Source organism: Sinohyriopsis cumingii, chromosome 9 (assembly GCF_028554795.1).
Source record: "Sinohyriopsis cumingii isolate HCF-2022 chromosome 9, ASM2855479v2, whole genome shotgun sequence".
Classification (NCBI taxonomy): Eukaryota; Metazoa; Mollusca; class Bivalvia; order Unionida; family Unionidae; genus Sinohyriopsis; species Sinohyriopsis cumingii.
The window spans coordinates 96184761-96207825 of record NC_142969.1 but is presented as its reverse complement, the minus strand read 5'-3'; the positions used below and the strand labels follow the sequence as shown (position 1 = coordinate 96207825).

Genomic DNA, 23065 nt, shown 5'->3' with positions numbered 1-23065 from the left:
TATCTGCACATTATTTCTACATTCTCATTTTGTCATCATCATCATTATCACCATCATCACCATCACCATCATCATCATCATTATCATCAAGAGGTCATTGTGGCACCACAGTTGACTTTACAACCAATTCTCTCCATTTTTCCCTGTTCTCTACTGCCCTTTGGGAATTTCCAAATCCCATGCTTGTCCATTCCTTAATATTGTCTTCCCACTTCTTTTTCTGTCTGCCTCTTCTTCTGCACCCTCGCACTGTGCCTTGCAAGATTGCTTTTGCCAGTCCAGATGATCTTGAGACATGTCTTCAGTTTGTATTTTTTTACAGTGGTCAAGAGGTCTTTATATGATCCGATGGCTCGTTGGATCCTGTTGTGGACTTCTTTATTGGTTACATGGTCAGTGTATGGTATGCCCAAGATCTGGTAGCATCTCGTTTCGAAGGTTTGAATCCTTCTTTGTAGATCTGATGTGAGTGTTCATGTTTCACAAGCAAACAGAAAGATGGATATGAGAATCATGTGCATCAGCATTATTTTGGAACCAAAAGCCATGTTGGTATCTTTCCATATTGATCTCAGCTTTGTTATTGCTGCTGTTGTCTGGGCAATACTGCAAAGTAGTTCTGGTTTGGAGCCCTTATCTGTGATAATTTGATCCCAAGTACTTGAAACTTGTGACTCTTTCCAGCTTCTGTCCACTGACCATTATTTCAGCACTGATGCCAATGGTGTTGTTTGTCATCAGTTTATTTTGTTTGGCACTAATCTCCATACCGTATGCTGTGGAGGTTGTGTCAAGGTGCTCAACTAAGTCAGCCAGTTCTTTTTTATCTCCTGCTAAACCGTCAATATCATCTGCAAAGTGAAGGTTGGTGATTGTTCTTCCACTGATGCTGACAGTGCCCATGTAGTCGCAAGGCATCCTCCATGATCCTTTCCAGGAAAATGTTGAAGAATGTAGGTGACAGTATACATCCCTGTCTGACTCCAACAGTTGCTCGAAACCAATCTCCTCTTCTGTCATTAATGAGGACATCACTGGTGGCTTTGTCGTAGAGGTGCTCAACAACCTGCAGAAGGTTTGATCTGATTTTGTACTTCCTCATAGTAGCCCATAAGGCCAAATACCAAACCCTATCAAAGGCCTTTTTGAAATCTATAAAGACATGGTATAGATTCTGCTGATGCTGAAGATATTTCTCACAAAGGAGTCTGAGACTGAAGATTTGTTCTGTGGTCCTCCTTCCTGCTTAGAAGCCTGCCTCCTTTTCAGCAATAATTTTCTCTGCTTGAGGCTTTAATCTGTAGAGAATCATCTTCAACATGACTTTGCTCTGGTGACTGATCAGACTGATGGTTCTTTAGTTTTGGCATAGCTGTAGGTTTCCTTTCTTGGGGAGCACAATGATCAAGGATGGAGTCCATGTGGTGGGCCATTCTTCTGTCTGCCATTATCTTGTTGCAGATTGTTGTCAGGACTGTGACTATCTCTTCTGCTGCTTGAATGAGCTCTGCTGGTATGTTGTCAATGCAAGCTGACTTTTCTTTCTTGGGTGACATAACTGCAATTTCTATTTCTTCATGAAAAATGGGTTTGTCATCAATTTCTTCTGCCTGAGGGCAATTTAGTACTGCTCACTGCCAGGATCTCCTTGGGTCTTACATTGATTGTACAATTCTGAGCAGTATTCTGTCCATTGATTGATGATCTCTTGATCTTCTGTGAGGCATTTTCCTGATTTGTCTTGATGGTGGTAGATTTCCCTTGTTTATGGGTTGTGAGATCTAATTCACCAGTTGATATGCCATTTTGCTGTCATTTCTACTCATATTGTCTTTGATTTTGCAGTATTGTCTTTCTATCCAGGATTCCTTTGCCTTTTTCATGCTTTTCCTGATCATGTTGTTTATCTCTTTGTATTTTCTTGCTCATTCATGATCTCTTTTTCCCTTTTTCATTTCTCTTTTGTTTGTATAGTTCAAGGACATTTGTTGTGACCCAAGGTTTCTTTGTTCGATGATGTTTGCCATGATGATTTTGCTAGCTGTGCTAGTCACAGCTGTGTTGAATGTCATTGTTAAGGACTCTAGGTTGGTGTCTTGGCTATCCATGGTTATCAAAGGTGCAAATTTACCACCTATCATTGCTTGTAAGGCTTCTGTGACTTCTGGATCTTTCAGTTTTTCAAGGTCAAATCTGATTTTTGGTTGGTTAGGCTTTTTGATCATTTTCAGGTGGAGAAGAAACATTGTCATTAATAAATCATGGTAACTTGCAATATCTGCTAATGGAAAACTTTGTGTTCTGGCGATATTTAGTCCGGTGCAGAATTGTTTTTTGACCAAGATGTAGTCAGTGTGGTTGTGATGTTGTCCATCTGGACTGTGCCAGGCCCATCTTCTAGCTGCTTTGTAAGGGCTGAATGTGTTGGCTAGCACAAGATTGTTCTAGGCGACAAGTTCCAAGAGCATGAGTCCTCTCTCATTTGTTTCTGCATTGCAGAAGGGTCCACAGATGATATGCAAGTTTGTCTGTTAATCAGCTCTCACATTTGCATTCCAGTCTCCCTGTACAAACACAATGTCCTTCTTGGGTGATTTGTCAATACATGTAACATCTTGCAGTTGGTTATAAAATTCTCCAGTTCATTGTTATCATAGGTAGATGTAAATACATAGTCCTGTATGATTGTGATGATGAAGGGAGTCACCCTCAGGCAGGTGGTAATGAGCCTGCTTGAGACTGGGCAGCAACCCATAATGCTGTTCACAATGCCCTTGTGGACAAGAAATCAAATGCCATGATTGTGTTTGCTCCCTTTTCTGGTGAAGTAGAGCTTATGCCCTTCATCTGTTGTTATTTTGATAGAGTTTTTCCAGCACACTTTCCAGAGACCAATAATGTTCCAGTTGTACCTCTCCAACTCATGTGTAAGTTGTAAGTTCTTTCAACTTTCCCACAGCCCTCAGTGTTCTAATGTTCCATGTACCAATGATGATGTTGTCTCTCCCATGGATCTTGGTAGTGGGGGCACCTGCAGTAACATGCTTGTCACCCCCGTCCAGGTTTGCAGCAGAGGGCACGGTCATTGTTGACCCAGGCTGTGACCAATATGGAATGGAAGATTTGTTAGCTGTCTTCATGATGTATGTCAAGGGCAACATACAGCCTGGTGGATCCCATCCCTCTCCAGACTGGATGACCACAGCTGATATCCACTGATATAGTGTGGCACGCCCTGGCCCTGAGCACATGGTCCATAAGCTCATCTTGGAGCCATTCCACCCTGGCTGTTGACTTCATTGAGGAAAACTTCTGCCCAGTGATGTTGTGCTATCATCACACTATTTTACCCATAGTTGGGAGACTCATGTGGATCCAACGGACCTGTACCACTGCCCAGTATTCTCATTTAAGTTTTGTATTTGCTGAATACCTAATATCATGGAACTTGGTGATGGGATGCACCAACAAGAGTGTTAAAGTAGGTCACTGTACCCATATTTCATGCTCACAGATTGGTTACATTTTGTTTGAAGTTTATTTTTCAAGCTCTGTTCATGCTGGAATCAAAACTTTATGACCATATGCATCTCTGTTAGTACTATATTCATAAAACAAAAATGTTACCATGACATATTTAATATTCTAAGGGCTTAGGTTAAATTTTTTCATTAGCTAATAACCACATAGGTTTTATGTGCCCTGTATACATACTGCTATACTGTTATACCTGGAATAATGAAACAGGTGAGGAGTTGCATTTTGATAAAGAAAATACACCCTCATCATGAGGGTCACTGACATACATATTTCATTCTTCTGACTTGGGTTTAAATTTGTGTTTTTAATTTATTTCTCAAGCCCTGTTTATACTAAAGTCACTGTACAACAAAAAAAGATAACTGTGACATGCATACCTCATTTTACAGGCTCAAGTTTTTGCATTGAGCTCAAATCACATGGGTTTTTGCATCCGGTGCCAATACTCTGATAGCTAGAATTGTGAAACTTGGTGAAGAGATGCATGTTGATGATCACTACATCTTCATTACAAAAGCAGGCCAATGTGACCAATATTTTATGCATCATTAGCTTTAGGTAAATTTTTGTATTTGACATTTATTTCTTGGGCAGTGTGTCTATGTTAGAATTATTGGTTACTGCATTTGTATGGGAAAGTATGAACGAGTTTTTCAGATAAATATGCTGCACGACCTTTCATATTTTCCCATACAAATGCAGTAACCTTTTTATTATCTGCTTGTTTTCTTATCTACCTAAGGCTTAATTATATAAACAAAAATACACTACAAGAAACAAAGTAACCCAATGCTCTATTCCAAACTAAATATACAAGCACAGATTCATCAGTACACAACAACAACATTATTAATGTGCACATAACTCTGCTCAGATAAATTTGAACTTAGTCACGCACTAGACATCACTTTCTAAAGAAAATGGCCTTTTTGTCTACTTGAAATTTAGAATCATAATTATCAGAAAGACACTATGGAATATAATGTTTATTTCATTTTGAGTGCAGTAAGGAGGATGTAATTGCTCTTGGAATGTAGTCAAAATTACAGTACAATTTCGAAATGTGTAATCAAGCTTTAGAACCCATGATATGGGTCTTGTAATTCGGATTCGCAGAAGTAAAGAAGTACATTTTGAGGAAATTCGTGATGTAAACCTGTAAGTATATTTTTTGCCATTCTTATTACCAGCTAAAGAAGACATGTTTATTCCTTGTTACTTGCATGTTATTTGTAGGGACCCAGCAATTTTATGACCTGTCTGGCATCTATCATGAGCCAAAATCCAAAACATTGTATCAAAAATGTTAACGTGGAATATTGCAATGCAGCTGGTATGTGGCAGTTCACGAAACATCTGCTTTAGTTCAGTCAGAAACAAATATAATCAACCAAAATGTAATGTGTCTACTACATGAGTGTACATGATTTGTTTACAAAGTAGTTCCTAATACACTATTGGGCACATGTGTCGTGCACGTGAGTGCAATAGGAAGGTGTGCAATATTGTAAATTATTATATGCTCATTTTTGTTTCTGTTAACTTTGCATTATCAGAATCATGCAATATTTTATGTGTGTTTATGTTTAGCTAATGAAAACACAGATTGTACCCTGCTATTCACAGTCTAGTCTATACAGATTTAGGCCCTCTTAAGCTTGTCTAGTTGGAAGTAATAGGATTTTTGTTTTGTAGCAAATTTTCCATGTTATTGACACAACATTGTATATACACCACTCCCTCGATAACTCATGCCCGGATAACTCGCGATCCCGCTTATAACGCGGTGTCCGTCTTGGCTCCCGATTTTTTCCAGAGAAAATGTATTTAAAATATCTTTAAAATATGCTGAACATGAAAAAATTCCGATAAGAATTGATAAATTAAACCTTGATACATTGCTCGTTTTATCATCGAAAATGGTGATTAATGCCCGTAAAAATATAATCCATATTTTGACATTTGCAAGTTCTAAAGAAGAATTAATTTCAGAGATCTCGAAAACGCTTAATTACGCGTATTTGGACGCCAATTTTTGATCTGGGATGCAGAAAATCACTGAGGCGGGAGTCCTCCGTACGCATGTAATAGGTGCGCGGGAAAATTCAAAGATTTGCCGGTCCTGTTTCAGCCACCTGCTTTGTGGGAAAATGTGTTGATCAGTTAACTCTGCTGATATTTACAATGACAGAATTCAGTGACTGAAAGATTCTTTGATGTACTGTTGCCATTTTATAAGAGTACATTAAAAAACAAAAGAACATGATGCAACAGCTAGGCGGCTAGTTCAAAGGCTTTGACTAGCGGCCGAGTGAGAAAATGTACTGATATTTAGTGATTGACTTCAGAGGCAGAAAGACCCAGTTTTAAAATCTTAGCGAGACCTCTGTTTAAAGATATCATATATTATGTAAGTTTTTATGATAAATAGTTACTGTAAATAAACAGTCTGGTGAAATAGCGATCAATGAAAACTTCTGGTAAATGCTAACAGGTGGCAACAGAGAATGAAATAAACACCAATTAAACGTCTTCCTGTGTGAAATTCACGTTTTAATCCTTTAATTCCGTTTCGGTGTAAACATTATAATCACAACATATTCTGTTCATTGAAAACATGAAAAGAGTCAATCGACCGTCACATCGAAACCCGTGAGTACTTCTGTGAGAACCTAATTACATGTACATGCCGGCTTTGTTTTGATCAACAACTTGGGGAAGTGTTTGTTGCATTAAAAAAAAAATCGATTACAAGAGACCTCGGGTGCTGGATTAAGGGTCTTGGAGCTGCCTTTGACGTAAAGCAAAACAGTAACAGAGACAACGACGATGATAGTGACTTCGAATGTTTCAGTGAAACTGATGTCATTAATGCCGAGGCTGTTTGGGAGAAATTCTTACAGACTCATGGTCCTGAGATGGTCGTTTCTCTTGATGATATGGAGGAGTGGATTTGTGCTGACAATGATTGCCCCACAACCGAATACATGTGAGATGAAACTATAATTATTTCTATAGCGAACAAATTTGCAGCAGAAGACGATTCTAACTGGAGTAACACAACTGTTGAAAGTGATGCAGACGCAGATGATGCACCCCCACCCCTCTGCACAGGAAGCAATCAAATATTTTGATATTGCCATAAGGTGGCTGGAGACCCAAAATGTTGACTACGTAAAGCTCATGCAGTTGAGAAATCTGAGGGATTTTGCTCGGCGGCAGAGAAACCAAGGAGTAACACACACACAAAAAAATAACTGATTTTTTCAAAAAGTGAATTGATATTTGTCAAGCGTGGCACAAACGGCAAGTATTAACTTGTTCAAATTTACGTTGTTTTAAATTTGTGGACCAATTAAATACGTCTGTACTGATAAACCCCCTTTTTTTTGTTTTCCATTTTACTTTTATCACATTCAAAAATATTTATCTATCTATCGTTCGATCGACACTGTTTCTCGAAAAGAGTCGATCTTTTGTATATAAAAAAATGTCTAATTTGGATCAAACAATAAAACTAGAATGGATCCAATTCAACATAAAAATTAGTGACGTAGTACACAATGTGTGAAGTGGTACACATGTTAAGCGAACGGAAACCACGTGGAATAATGTTTTCAATGATCGCCTCAATATACTGTAATTTATCCTGAAATTAATGTTGTCCTATGAGGAAATAATAAAGTACACCGTTATGAAGAGATATTTATTAACATTTAATCTCAGAACGATTATAAAGTGAGTATTCAACAGTATAATCTGTCTTACCCCCCCCTTATTTCTCCGTTATGTCGTCAATCACTTCATTGGTTTTGGGCTTATTTTATAGGTCCCTCGATAACTCGCGCCTCACTTATAGTGCAGTCGATGTTTCTGGACCCCAATGTGCGCGAGTTATCGAGGGAGTGGTGTAGTTATAGGTTACCCATATCAGGTTAACCATATATTGTACATGTCAATTAGTATTGGAATTAGATGAGTTGACTGCATGGTTTTTATGTGAGGCCTTGACTTATAATACTGGTTGTCTCTCCAAGGTTACTCAAAGCCTGAGACTTGTAATACTGTCAAACCAAGGTTACTCAAAGCCTGCGACGTGTAATACTTGCTGTTGCTCCAAGGTTACTCAAAGCCTGTGACTTTTACACAGTACCAGTAAAATCTATCTTCAGGGGGGTGGACTGATAATAGTTTCTTAACTAGATTTGTAAGAAAAATTATATTTTAAAAAAATATGATTTAGTGGCACATGAGCGAAATTCTGGCTATATAATTCTGATTAAAAGTTCTTAAAAAGTACAGATCAAAATTGGTAAGAAAAACTTCAGTTGGAATAGGGGTCAAAATTTTATTGTCATGGATACTTTTGTCAGAATTTATTTTCCGCATGATTATTTAATGTGTATGCTGGCTGATGAACACTACTAAACATTTCTCAGGTAAGGTATGTTATTGCTGATTTAATGGATTGTTTTTTGTTTGGTATAGCTTTTAGAACATAGCCGATCCAGAATACCAGTCTATGAAGGAAGCAGGGACAATGTTATGGGCCTTATTCTTATGAAAACTCTCATTAGAATAGACCCTAATAAGGCAACTCCCGTAAGAGAATTCCAGCAGAGGGGCCTACTAAGAGAAGTGCTTCATGTGGATGAAACAATGCCGCTTTTTGATCTACTGAATGTTTTCCAAACAGGGAAAGGTAAAGTATACTGTATAAATTCTAACAAGAAAAAAGTAATATCCATGTAATTTTGACATCAGTGGGGGTTTTCACTATCACATGGGGGTTTTGTGGTTGAAAGAGTATGGAGCTATTGCTTGTGACCTAAGTCAATGACAATTTGTAATGAAAAAATTATAGTGATTTATTGATGTCAATTTGGATCAAATAGCCCATTTGTTTTTAAGGATTTTAAATTTAAAAATAATATAGTTATATTATTTATTGATTAAAATACTTGAATAATATTATTCTGTCATTGATATAAAACAGACTGTCAAAAGGTGTTTTATCATGCCATTTATTTCTATGACTATAAATTTACTATTGTGCTTTTTATTTTATTATGTCCTAATCATTATTCCAACGTTTTTTAGAGAAAAGGATGGAATTACTAATACTACTGATATCTTTGTATGTGTGCTTGAGTGTGTGCATTTGTAATGTAATGCACCTAAAGCTGTCAGATGGGTACTTGGGTACCAGTCCATTTATAATTACCAGGTAATAGAATTAGCTATAGGGTACCAGTCCATTCATAATTACTGGGTAATAGAATTAGCTAAAGGGTACCAGTCCATTCATAATTACCGGGTAATAGAATTAGCTATAGGGTACCAGTCCATTCATAATTACCGGGTAATAGAATTAGCTATAGGGTACCAGTCCATTCATAATTACTGGGTAATAGAATTAACTATAGGGTACCCATATAGGTCATGAAAAAAACCCAACATGCTTCCAAGTTCAGAATAAAGGTTATATCTGGTGATGTCAGGAGTGAGGGAAACAAAAAATAATGATCATAGAATAGGGGGTTAAAATGAAGCCCCCAGGTAATTCCCATGGGGCAATCAGTTGTGACCCTTGGGTCACAGCTTAATAGTGTTTTAGAGAGATCTGCAGCCTATAACTATAGAAACACTTATATTGCACACAAAAGGATGAATTATATATGCAACTAACTTTGACCCCCTGTTCTGTTCTTAACTGCACAAACTTATCCCTTGGGTCATTACTTGGAAACTATCCCCATCCTATGACCATATACACACTTACTGAGCATTTATATCATTACTTGGAAACTATCCTTATCATATGACCATATACACACTGAGCATTTTTATGTGGAACTAACATTGGCCTCCAGGGTTTAACCTTTCTCCCAAGAGTTTATCCCCTATGTCATAAGTTGGAATTTGTTGAGATCCCCACTATTTATACATACACTTAATCAGCATGAAATTAAGTACTACACAACAAATTTGGCCCCTGGATCTTGTCATCCACCTCTTGGACCTGACCTTATGTTCACATATTTTGGGTGGTGTTGGGACAGATCATAAGGCGAGTGGGGATGTGTGTTTTATTAACATCATAGGCAGTGCCCACAGTCTAGTAGAAAAAGAAATTCATTACCTTAATATTTCTGAATTTATTTTACGTAACTTTGGAAGATTTTCCTTGTGTGCCAATAGAAAGTCGTACCACAATTTACCACTTAGTTTGTGGAAGATTCTTCTTGTATGCCAGTAGAATGTCACACCACAATCAACCAGTTACTTCTATGGAATATTTTCCTTGTGTGTCAAAAGAATGTTACACCACAATCTACCAGTTACTTATATGGAATATTTTCCTTGTATGCCAAAAGAATGTCATGCCACATTCTACCAGTTACTTGTATGGAATATTTTCTTTGTATGCCAAAAGAATGTCACACTACAATCTACCAGTTACTTGTATGGAATATTTTCCTTGTATGCCAAAGAATGTCACACATCAATCTACCAGTTACTTGTATGGAATATTTTCCTTGTATGCCTAAAGAATGTCATGTCACATTCTACCAGTTACTTATATGGAATATTTTCTTTGTATGCCAAAGGAATGTCACACTACAATCTACCAGTTACTTGTATGGAATATTTTCCTTGTATTCCAAAGAATGTCACACCCCAATCTACCAGCTTCTTCTCTGAAACTTTCCTTATTGTCCAATAGAATGTTACACCACAATCTACCAATTACTTATTCAAAAGAGTTGAAAAATCCAAGGAGAAGGAACAAAATTAAGCAAACTCAATCCTACATGACAAACTTCACTACTTATACACCATGTGACACATTTTGCAGTACATCTCCACTTGACATACATTGCAATACTCAACCACATAGTCATCCAATGGGAAATTAGCCCAAACTTGTCAACAGGTTCAATATATAGGTTGAGTTTAGAACTTGTAAACACCTATTAACATTCATGCAGCAGAGTTAAAGATGAAACAGATTTACACTACACTCAGATTAAACAGTTCACACCTGTTGCAATTAACAGTACAGATATGTTCCAGATAACAGTATACATCTGTTGCAGATCCCATATTACACATCTGTCCAAGATAAAAGTAGAAATCTGACCCAGATAAAAGTACACATCAGTCTCAGATAACATAGTACACATCTGTTCCAGACGAAGAGTTCACAGTGGTTAGGAAAAGGAAAAAAATTAAGCAAAGCACTTATATACAAGTATGAAATATCATGTTTATAAATACTTAGATGAACAAAAGTTAAAGGAAGATGTTAGTTAAGTTCTTTGAGACACAATTCTGTTGACCAGTTTTAGCCAAGTAAATTTTACATTGTACATCTTTTTCTCCTGAGATACATGAGTTTCTTTGTGATTTTTAATCATTGATTGACAAACTTGGTATAGTATTTTTGTGTACAAAGTTATTTGCTTTATGTTGATATCATTATTATTAATTTGGATGATAATTTAATGGATTTTTTGGCAGTTGCAGACATGTTATAACTTGGACCTTGTGTTTCAACATGGTGTTGTTGGTGCTTGATGTTGGTCATTAGTCACACACACTACCTGTATTTTCAATTGTTTAAGTAAAACGTGTTGAATATTTCGTACAGTATCCTATAAATGTCAGTATATCTGGTACAAAGTTCTTGAATCACTCTTCATTGTCAAAGTTCTGAAATCCTTCATTGTCTTCTAGTCATTGTAAATCATCATCAGCTAGTCATCATTAGTATCTTCTGACTTCATTACTGCGGTTTTGTTGCCATTTGCTAAGTACTTATGGGGAGTCTGAGCTTGAGCTCTGAAACACATTCCTCATACAGTCTGTGAAATCTACTACAGGATCCAACTGACAATATGTCAGTTGTGTGGCAAGATCAGAGGGAGTTCCAATACCTCCCTCTATTACTTGGTAATGAGCAAGTATCAAACTCATGGCTCAATCAAAGGGTTGTCACATTGCAAAACAAAGAGGGTGCTGTCTTTACAAGTTAAGGATTAAGGTCAGATATGGACAGGAAGTTGTAAAACTATACTTGGCGCTAAAAAAGTACTAAATCTGTGACTCATTCAAATTGAATGTCATCTTGATAACAAGTGAGTGCTTTATTTACAAGTCAAGGGCTTATTGGACCATGTGCACCAGCATGTACATTGCAGAGGTTCAGCATGGAGATGGTGCCTACAGTTGAACAGTCCATGAATAGGGATGAAAAAATGTGTTGTCTGCTATCATATGCCCACTGTAGATGGTCCTGCTGGCCCTGTGGCTTCCCTTTTCCAGTCATCTAGATCAACAGTTGATGATCTCAACATTAATTATATCTCTCCTGCATGTATCTCTTCCCTTGAAGGGCGTTCATGGTGAAGGTACATGCATTTCCTACTGTTACCTTATAATTCTCCTTAAGTTACTGTGATCAAGGAATGTTTTTGATGGAGGTAGTTTCTCAGCGATTACTTATATAATCATGTTACAGTACTACCTTATTAAATCCTCCCACTTATCTCCTCAAATCTGAGTAACCTTATTAATGTATCATTCAGCTTAAACTGGTAAACAGCTGTTAACTAGCCACTTGGTATTGGTCAGGGGAGGTAATGAGTAAGAGTTTTATATATATATATATATATATATATATATATATATATATATATATATATAATACAGAAAGGAAAGACAAACATTTTGTATTCTCAAGGTTGTTTGATTGGGGAGGTAGCCAAGTACCTCATAGTGTTAATGTGATTAGGTGAGTATTCTCAGAGAAATATAATTTACAAAGCAGTATACTGTCTCACTTTAAGACTGCATAAAGAGCAAATTGTATTGAGTGCAGCCATTTGTAATCCACTGTTTGCTTATAGCTCTAGTTTACTTTAACAGGTCATTTAGCTGTCGTAGAAAGGTTCAAGAAGACTACTGGATCAACACAGAGTACAGAGGAATTTATCGATTTAACAAATAAAAAGCAGTCACTAATACTTGGAGAGGAGCTAGATGAAGACCCAGTGATACTGACAGGAGAAAAGGAGGTGAGCTTAAGCATGCATGCATGCATCTATCCGTCCATCTATCCATTCATCAGTGCAACATACATATGTATGTGCATATGTACATACATATGTACGTATGTACATATATACATACATACATACATACATACATACATACATACATACATACATACGTTGCAATGTTTACCCAAAATTTCTATACAAATGACTGAAATGAAGCCATTTAATAGAAATTATTAAAAACTGAACCTTTACCCTTACACACATGCCAGTTACCATGCTGAAGTTCTGATTGTTTCATTTTGATTAGAGTTCCATTCTGACATTTTTTTTGAATATATCTTGCAATCGAATGAAAACATCCCTTTTATCAACGTGATATTTTTTCCTTCAGCATCATGTGTGCATGATGAAACAGATTGATAAATGCAACTGTATCATCCATGTAAACATGCGTATGAAATGGTATTATAACTAAGAAACAATATGGTGGCTTATACACTTAAAACAGTGTTTCTTTAAAATAAAATGTTACTTATCAAATGTTCCATTACCGAACCAGTTGTAGTTTAAAAAATTGTTTAAGTATTATTAGTAGATCAGCCTGATATATAGTGTTATGTAATGTGCACCAAAACCATTTCATGCCAACTTTGTAATTTTCCAAGCAATCCCAAACCAAAATAGCAAGCTTATTTTTAAGGTTGCAGCAAGCTTGCTGCAGGCTTGTTATGTAAGCTTGCAGCAAGCTTAGATTTGAAACCGCAACAAGTTTGCGTCAGCTAGTAATAGGGAAGCTTGTAATAGGTAAGCTTGATGTTGGAAAGCTTGCATGAGCTTGTCATGTAAGCTTGTGGCAAGCTTGCCAATTACAAGCTTACTAATTACAAGCTTGCACAAGCTTGCAAACAAAGCTTACCTAGCTAGCTACATCAGAAGAACTGATATGCCATTGATTAAATTATTCTATACATGGTCACATACCTCCATTTTTCTAGCCCCTGATGTGCGAAAAGTATGTAATATTAAATATTGAAATGAAAATGTTAATATATGGTGAACATTAATTAGCATGAGATCTTACTGTCACAATGAAAGAAAAGAATGAAGTCATCAAATCATTTAATATTGAATCAGATAAAAATAAGAGCATATGAATCTGTGTGAGGAAACTCTTTATGCTTTTGTTCTGTATGGCTTTAGAAATGTTCTACTAATTTACTTCCATGACTAAATCTATTTGGGGGAGGCTGGTGTGAAATGGTTAGGTTCTCTCTCTCATCTGTCAAAATGATAAATTATTAGGTGAAAAAAGAATGTTTGCCATTTGAATTACTCTGAACAACCTCTTCTAAACAAAATCCTCAGAATAAAATTCTGCATCCTCCTCTGCTTCTGGTGTGATTCAGGTATCATCCACTGAAATGGATTATAGCAACATGTACTATGTAACCAGGGAAACAAAATGAATATTTACCTCTTTGGCAAAAGCATTTCATTTTTAGTTCCAGAATCACTTATCAAGTCCAAAATATCAGTAAATGTTATTCAAGATCATCCTTTAATGAGCTCATAAATTTTAGTTTTAACATCCATTTTGAAAGGCACATGTCAAATGAATCGCACTTCAGAGCTTTATACAGCAACAAACAAAAAAAATCAGATGAAACTGATTAGGTACCTTAAGACATTTTGAAATAAAATAACTGCCATCTTCTTTGAGAATGAAAAGAATTAATTGTAACAACCTCTGAACAATTGTTGAATTTGATATGCGAGGAAAGAAAGACCCTAAGAATAACGAAAACGAGATTCACAAGTGTGTGTTTAATTTTATAATCTCATAACTCTGTTATCAATAACTGACTGTACTGCATCGATTACTGCAGTTTGGTAAGCACAGCAATAAATAATAATGATCTTCAGAGTTGTCATCCCAATCATTGGTTGAAGCAACATTACAAAGTCATTTTTTGACATATTTAAATCGTAAAAGTGAAACCGAATGCTACAGCCAGTCTGCAGTTCCAAAAATTGGAAAAATACAACACACTCTTGAGTTTACTCACCAACATGATAACTCAGTGACTTCATATTATCTTTTGGGTTATAGGATCGGTTTATGCACAAATATTGCTTCAGCGGGCAATGAAATGTACAGAATTAATGAGCTCAATTGTGATGGTTCAGCTTTGAAAATTTCTCCTAATTTTTTAACGCGAGGCTACAATGGTTGTTTTGTGTTCTTGCGACTCAAATATGTTGTGTGTATGTTTTGAGTTCGTAAACCAGTCTGCTGACCATAAACAGGGGGAAGTAACTGCCTTTAATGACTCGATACCGAAATGTCTCTGTCACGAAAACCACATTTCATCTTCCATGGTTTTATTTGATTTCTTTTTAAACAAGTAAAATTCACGAAGTTCAGTTCTTTATAGAATGTTGGCAAAGTGGGATGCATCTCTCTCTCTCAAAGAAAAACAAATACTGTATATATTTTTTAATTTTTATTTAGTAAGTAAATAACTGACAAATATTTTTTTCTTCTTCTGGCAGCAGATTGTCATTGACAATTCTTTCAAAAACTTAATGCCAGAAGTTAATATTACAAGAGTTACTGAGACTGTATTTGATGGTGCAGTCAGTAAATAGCATTTACAAGGTTCTTGACATCAGATATCTTGCTGTAATTGCCCACTGAACTTAGACACAAAGACACAGTGATCCCATTCAAGAGTGCTCTTAAAACTCACCTATTTGGACTGCAAGAACAAACTTAAAGACATAATAATGTTTCCTACCTTAAATATTTTCAGCATGTTTTTTTGTGTTTTCTAATTTCATGGTGTTTGTTTTTGTATTTGTTTTTGTAATCATATCATTATATATGGTTTTTTTAATGTTATATGTGTTGTCTAATGTTGCAAAGTGCTTAAAGCTTCTAAAGATTAGGTGCTATACAAAGTCCTCATTCTTATTGTTATTATTATTATTATTATTATTATTATTATTATTAAGTTAGTCTGTAAATAACTTTGCAATCAGCAATTACTATCTATTTTACAGGATTTTACTAAATGGAATTTTTTATTCAATCTTCCATTCCCTGACAAAAATTACTGCATAGATAATTGAGTGTACAATCACTTAAAGAATTTCCTTCATGCAAAATATCTCAATTGTTTAGGTCTCTGACATGTATAATATTTGTAAAAATTTGAAAATGAGAAAAAAGACATTTGTAGAAAAATAACATTTCATAATTTGTTTTGGTCAAGAAATGATTCAGTTTATTTTGAAATATATTAATAATGTTCATAGTAAATTTAAACGTAGTGAAATGTTGAAATGATATATTTTATTTATATTGATACAAGTACAAGTAATTCAAGTTCTTAACATTTTGCATTACTGAAAATTTATATTATTTAACTCAAGTGCATTATCAGATGCTATAAATAAAAGCTAGATTACCGGTAACTTTTTTTAATTTGACAGTATAGTTTTTTATATTGAGTATGATCTAGTCACAACATGTATTCTTCAGCATTTAAGGAAGTACTGATCTCAAGCAGAACTGCCAACTTTCAACTTTCACAACTGATTATTGCAAGCTTGTGCAAGCTTACATCAGGTACTTAAAAAATTTTGCAAGCTTGCATACTTGGAAAAATTCCTTTTGCAAGCTTGCACAAGCTAGTGCAAGCACCCTTACTAGCTTGCACAACCTCAGCTACCTTGTCGCAAGCTTGCTGCAAGCTTGTCATAAGCATACATTTTGGTTTGGGATGTCACATTCATGTGAAAGTCTTGTGTACTTTAAGAAAGGAATTTATGGAAAAATCCTAGTACGCAGTCTTCCTTAGCAAAGAAATATATTTAATTGGAGCTATTTCAGAATACATTATAATACATCAACTTCCAAGAGATTTCTGGTTAACCTGGTAGCTTCTTGTGGGTCGGTGGTTCTTTCCGGGGTTTTCCCTGGTTCTTCCTCCACCAATAATTCTGGCCGCCATGTATAGCCTATCTTGTGCGAAAAATGGTGTTAAACCACATAACAACAACAACAACAACAACAAACTGTATTGTTTTGGTTGGCATGTCATTGTCAGGTGATTACAGTTTTAATGGATAAACAAGAGAAATACAATATAATATAACGATATCTGAGATATCCTGTGACTGTCATTCTGTTAACTTTACACTGTCAGAATCGTTCAGTATTACCCGATACTGAACTCATGTGCCAATACACATATAGCGTTCATGCGCATAAAGGAACTACTTTCTATTGTAAACAAACAATGGATGCAGGTGCCAGCACTTTTAATTTGTAAACAAGTCATGTACACTTGCGTAAGAGGCGCTTTATGTTGTGGTTGTTTAAATTTGTTTCTGAATGAACTAAAACAGATGTTTCATGGACTGCCACATACCAGCTGCTTTGGCACATTCCACATGAAATTTGTTGATACAATGTTTCAGATTTAGGCTAGCTACAGTATACAACAGATGCAAGAAAGGTCCTTACAAATAATATACAAATGACAAGTCATATACTGTCTTCTTTAGCTGGTGATAAGAATGGCAAAAAAATACACTTGCAGTTTTACATCCTGAATTTCCTCAAAATGCACTTTCTTAGTTCTGCAAATCCAAATTACATGAGCCATGTCATAAGTTCTCAATCTTGATTACATATTTCAAAATTGTACTGTAATTTCGATGATAAGTGCAACTACTTCCTCCTTACTGCACTCAAAATGAAATAAGCATTAAATTCCAATATAATTGCAATTGAAAGGCTTCATATTTTTCCACATTATGATTTCAAACATTCAATGACAGAAACAGAAACACATTTGCAGATGTCAACACGCTTTTCCCTCACTTCTTTAATCCCATGTATTTCATGTGGAATTGTCACATATAAATCCAGTCCATAATCATGAAATTTCATAGAATCTATAAAAAAAAACCAAAATCTATTCATTCCAGATCAAATGGAAAAGTTGTTGCAATGCACATTCATTCACAATATGACTCCATACTTTAATTTTAACTAGACATGATATTTTCTTTCAAAGGTTATGTTGAGCGCACGACTAAGTTCAAATTTATCTGGGCGGAGTTATTTGCACAGTAATAATGTTGTTGTGTAATGATGAATATGCGCTTGTGTATTTATTTTGGAATGTGGCATACATTCAGTTACTTTGTTTCGTGTAGTGTATTTTATTAATATAATTAAGCATTAGGTAGAGTAATTTTTTTTAGCATATAATAAAAAGGTTACTGCATTTGTATGGGAAAATATGAACTCGTTTTGAAGGATGGATATACTTCACTCCCAAGGTCTTGCAGTATTTCCATTCGAAAAACTCATATTTTCCCATGCAAATGCAGTAACCTATATTTACAGTGTATCTGTTCAATATATAGTGCAGGTTGCTGGCATCATTATTACAGTGTATCTGTTCAATACATAGTGAAGGTTGTTGGCATCATTATTACAGTGTATCTGTTCAATATATAGTGCAGGTTGCTGGCATCATTATTACAGTGTATCTGTTCAATATATATTGCAGGTTGTCGGCATCATTATTACAGTGTATCTGTTCAATATATAGTGCAGGTTGTTGACATAATTATTACAGTGTATCTGTTCAATATATATTGCAGGTTGTCGGCATCATTATTACAGTGTATCTGTTCAATATGTAGTGCAGGTTTTCGGCATCATTATTACAGTGTATCTGTTCAATATATAGTGCAGGTTGTTGGCATCATTATTATAGTGTATCTGTTCAATATATAGTGCAGGTTGTTGACATAATTATTACAGTGTATCTGTTCAATATATATTGCAGGTTGTTGGCATCATTACACTTGAGGATGTGATAGAGGAGCTGATTCAGGAAGAGATTGTTGATGAAACAGACGTATATGTTGACATTGTTAAGAAAATACAAGTTACAAGAGCCATAACAGCCCATAAAGTTGTCCATGGTAAGTTGCCAGCAAGGAATGTTTGTTATGTAGTAACATGTACTTATCCTCATAAAAATACATTAAGCAATGTTGTACTTTGAGGATGTGATGTGCGTTTCATTTAAAACAGGATAAGAAGGTACATGTATGGGCTTGAGCTTGCTGTACCCACCCAGATGCAAACATCTTTAAGTCAGATTTGTCAAATAACATTACAGTCAGATTTGTCAAACAACATTACAGTCAGATTTGTCAAATAACATTACAGTCAGATTTGTCAAATAACATTACAGTCAGATTTGTCAAATAACATTACAACAAAAGCTGATCATTTATAGTATGTAATGCTTTATGTGGTAATCCTGTCAGTCTTGTTACTCAGCCAGAAAGGATCTTTCTTATGATGTCTAGTTTGGGGCCCCGAGTGGCCGAGTGGTCTAAAGCACTGTCCGTTACAGATCACTGCCATCTCACCTCTGTCTGCGTGGGTTCGAGTCTAGGATTCGGCCAATGTGGGTATGTGAGAAAGCTTGCCAGTAGCTTCTCGTGGGTCGGTGGTTCTTCCTGGGGTTTTCCCGGGTTCTTCCTCCACCATTAATACTGGCCGCCATACATAGCCTATCATGTGCTGAAAAATGGCGTTAAACCCCACAACAACAACATGTCTAGTTTGTCTTAAATGAAATTGGCGATGCTGCATTATCTATCCTGACAATCTTGTTCTCAGTACTTCTTGTGAATGATTAGTCATATCAGAATGGATTTTTCACTGAAAGACATATTATGATATCTAGTTGACTGGAAATGAAAAGGGTGCCAATGTGACTGCCAGTATGGCTACCACTATGGCCATCTTGAAAATCTTGTCCTCATTACTTCTTTTTAATGGCTGGTGTTATTGATATTGCGCTTTCACAAAAGGACTAATTAAGATGTTTGATTGATCCTAAATGCAAATGGTGCCATACTGAAATCCACCTTATCAGCTCTCTTGAAAATCTTATTATCGTTACTCCTCCAAAACCAAAAGTCAAATCAACATGGTGCATTAACATGAAAAATCTGTAACAGAGCAGGTAATTTGAAAATCTTGTTATCATTGGATAATATCAGAGATCGTTTCAACACTCAGAAGTTTAAAGGAGTAATTGTCTTATCTTGAAATTCCTGGAAATTCTTTTTGGCTAGTAGAGTGCCAGTCATTTTGAGGGATTGTTGTTGATGGATTGCCATGACACTTGATGAATATAATGGTCATCATGTGAAGATGCATATATTAACCACTCACTTGCTGCCACAGTTGTTTGCTAGAGTTATTGCCCTCTTTCTCTTGTAGGCTGTTGTATTGTTTGGCATAATCTCTTTATCTTTGCCTAGTAGCCTGTTGTATTATATGGCATAATCTCATTATCTTTGTCTTGTAGCCTGTTGTATTGTATGGCATAATCTCATTATCTTTGCCTTGTAGCCTGTTGTATTGTATGGAATAATCTCATTATCTTTGCCTTGTAGCCTGTTGTATTGTATGGCATAATCTCATTATCTTTGCCTTGTAGCCTGTTGTATTGTTTGGCATGATCTCATTATCTTGAATTTCTGGAAATTCGTTTTGGGCAATAGAATGTAGGCCCCATCAGAGAACTGTTGTTGATAGATTCTCATGAAACTTGGTACAAATTAGTCTTCACCTAAAGATGCTCATATTGATAAATCACTTTGCTCACTCTGGTTTTATTTCTAATGCTTATAGACCAGGAGAGCTTATGAGTGGGCCCATTGCCCATTTTACAGTATTCTGCCATTGATCATCTGTTGTCAGACATTGGTCTTCTGAAGTCTGTCTCTTTGTTATTACAGATTGTTTCGCTGCTAGTCCTTGTAACTACTTGGATGATTACTATAAAATTTCACACTCATATTTATACCTAGGTTTGGTTAGTCCTAAATGAAAATAGTGCTGTTCATACAACCATAGTTTTGAAAATTTGGTTTTAATACTCCTCTGCAATGGATACCAATATTAGCAAGATGTTTTCACTTCTTATGATGTCTAGTTGGTCCTAAATTAAATGGTGCCAACCTGACAGCCAATATGGTGACCACAGCAGCCATATTAAAAATCTGATTATCACTATACCTGAATGAAACGTTATAGTGTAATGTGGTTTTCATCAGAAGACTTCTTATGATGTCTGGTGAGTCATAAATGAAGCTGGTTCTACTGAGCTTCTGACATAGTCACCAGAACAGCCATCCTGTAAATCTTGTTGATCCTCCGCTTGAATGGACAGTCACATCAACATGGACATTTCACTAAAAGACTTCTTATTATGTCTGGCTGGCTCTAAATGAAAATAATACTCATCTGATATCCAATATGGCTGCCTTAGCGGCCATCTTGAAATCTTGTTATCACTTCTCCTCCTAAACAGAAAGTCAAATAGACATGGAATTTTCACATGAAGTCTTTTTATTATGTCCAGTTTGACATAAATGAATTTAATTCAGTTTGGGTATCCAATATGACAGACACAGTGGTTGTCTTGAAAATCTTATTGCTGTTTCTCCTGAATGGATGGCCAAATCAACATGGGGTTTTGACTCAAAGACAGTTCTAAATGAAAATGGTCATGTTCTGTTGTCCAATATGGCCTTCACCACAGCTATCTTGAAAATCTTATCATTAATTCTCTTGCGCAGAAAGTCATGTAAGCACTCTGTTGTATATCCGAAAACATTTTATGATGTCAAGTTAGTCCTAGATAAAAATGCCCATATGTCTAATATGGCCACCACAAGAGCCAGCATGTGAATCATGTTAGTACTACTACTCCTCAGTCTGGATAGTCATATCGACATGGGGTTCACAAAAACACATCTTGTAGTGTCTAGTTTTTCTTAAATACAAATTGTGTCAATCTGATATCTCAAAATTGTAATGATAGTCTTTCTAGTTGGACACTTATACCAGCATAAGGTTTTTATCGGAAGACTTCTTATGATATCTAGCTGGGTACTGAGTCAAATTCATTCCAATCTCACATCCAGTATGACCATGATGGCACCCATCTTAAAGCTTTTGTCATCTGTACTCCACCTAAATGGAAAGTCATATTTATATGGAGTTATCACCAAAAGACTAATTATAATATCTAGTTGGTCCTGAATGAAAACAATTCCAATCTGACCTCAAATTTGGCTACCATAATGAACATATTGAAAATCTTGTCACTAAGTCTCTTGAATGGATAATCAAATCATCATGCGGTTTTAACCAAACGTCTTCTAATGGTGTCTGCTTTGTCCTAAATGAAAATGGTGCCAGTCTTACATTAAATTTGACTGCCAAAGTAGCTAATTGGAAAATTTTAATTCAAGAATATGTAATATAGCTTTAATACTTTGCAGTTAAACAGATGACAACAGTCTTGTATTGAATTCCTGAAAATTCTTTTCAGACAGTAGAGTGTCATTCCCAAGATGGGACTCTTGTTGTTTGAATTATTGTCCTTTTCTTCTTGCAGCTTAATACAGTGTTTGTCACAATCTTGTTAGTATGTGTCTGAGTATTAGTAAAAGTTTATTAATTACTACTACCAGACTACTTGGAGTATTATGATGAAACTTGATCACACATTCACCCCACAATCTAGTTGTTACTGAATGAAAATTGTGCTGATTAAACTTACATTATAGCTGCCACAGTACAAAACCTTAATGTTGTTTATCCTGACCAGAAGACTTTATATAATAGCCAAAACATTAACCATTTTGAAAATATTGTTCATCTTTCCAAGGACTCTTTCTGGATTAGATGTTTGCATAAAATAGTCTTTATTGTGGAAGAGGTTGAATAAACCTAAGAAAACACAACTTTGGGTAGGTCGCATCTAGCCATTGGATATGAGACAGACTGGGTTCAATCCCAACAATATTGATGTGCTGAGCAAGTGCTTTACACTGCATTCATACCTGTACTACATTTCATTGTTATTAACAGTATAATCTGGCTCGAATCAGCACTAGGTCTAGCAGGAAAAGTTTGACAGATTTATATTTCGATTGATCTAGGGTGTTCAAGTGAACACTACCATATTGGATGAGTGATATATGGTGTTCAAGTGAACACTACCATATCAGATGAATGATCTAGGATGTTCAAGTGAACACTACCATATTGGATGAGTGATCTAAGGTGTTCAAGTGAACACTACCATATTGGATGAGTGATCTAGGTTGTTCAATTGAACATTATCATATTGGATGAGTGATCTAGGGTGTTCAATTGAACACTATCATATTGGATGAGTTATATAGGGTGTTCAGTTGAACACTACCATATTGGATGAGTGATCTATGGTGTTCAAGTGAACACTACGATATTGGATGAGTGATCTATGGTGTTCAAGGGAACATTACCATATTGGATGAGTGATCTATGGTGTTCAAGTAAACACTGCCATATTGGA

At 35.8% G+C, this 23065-nt stretch overlaps 1 protein-coding gene across 1 annotated transcript in view; it reads left to right on the top strand.

Moving 5' to 3' along the window:
- Positions 1-23065, top strand: part of LOC149792283 (uncharacterized) — a 51414-nt gene that overhangs the window by 25980 nt on the left and 2369 nt on the right. Inside the window, exons 6-8 of the mRNA XM_089969552.1 lie at positions 8029-8242; positions 12472-12620; positions 18476-18614. Coding sequence (XP_089825678.1) covers positions 8029-8242; positions 12472-12620; positions 18476-18614 — 502 coding nt within the window. The remainder of the gene's footprint in view (positions 1-8028; positions 8243-12471; positions 12621-18475; positions 18615-23065) is intronic.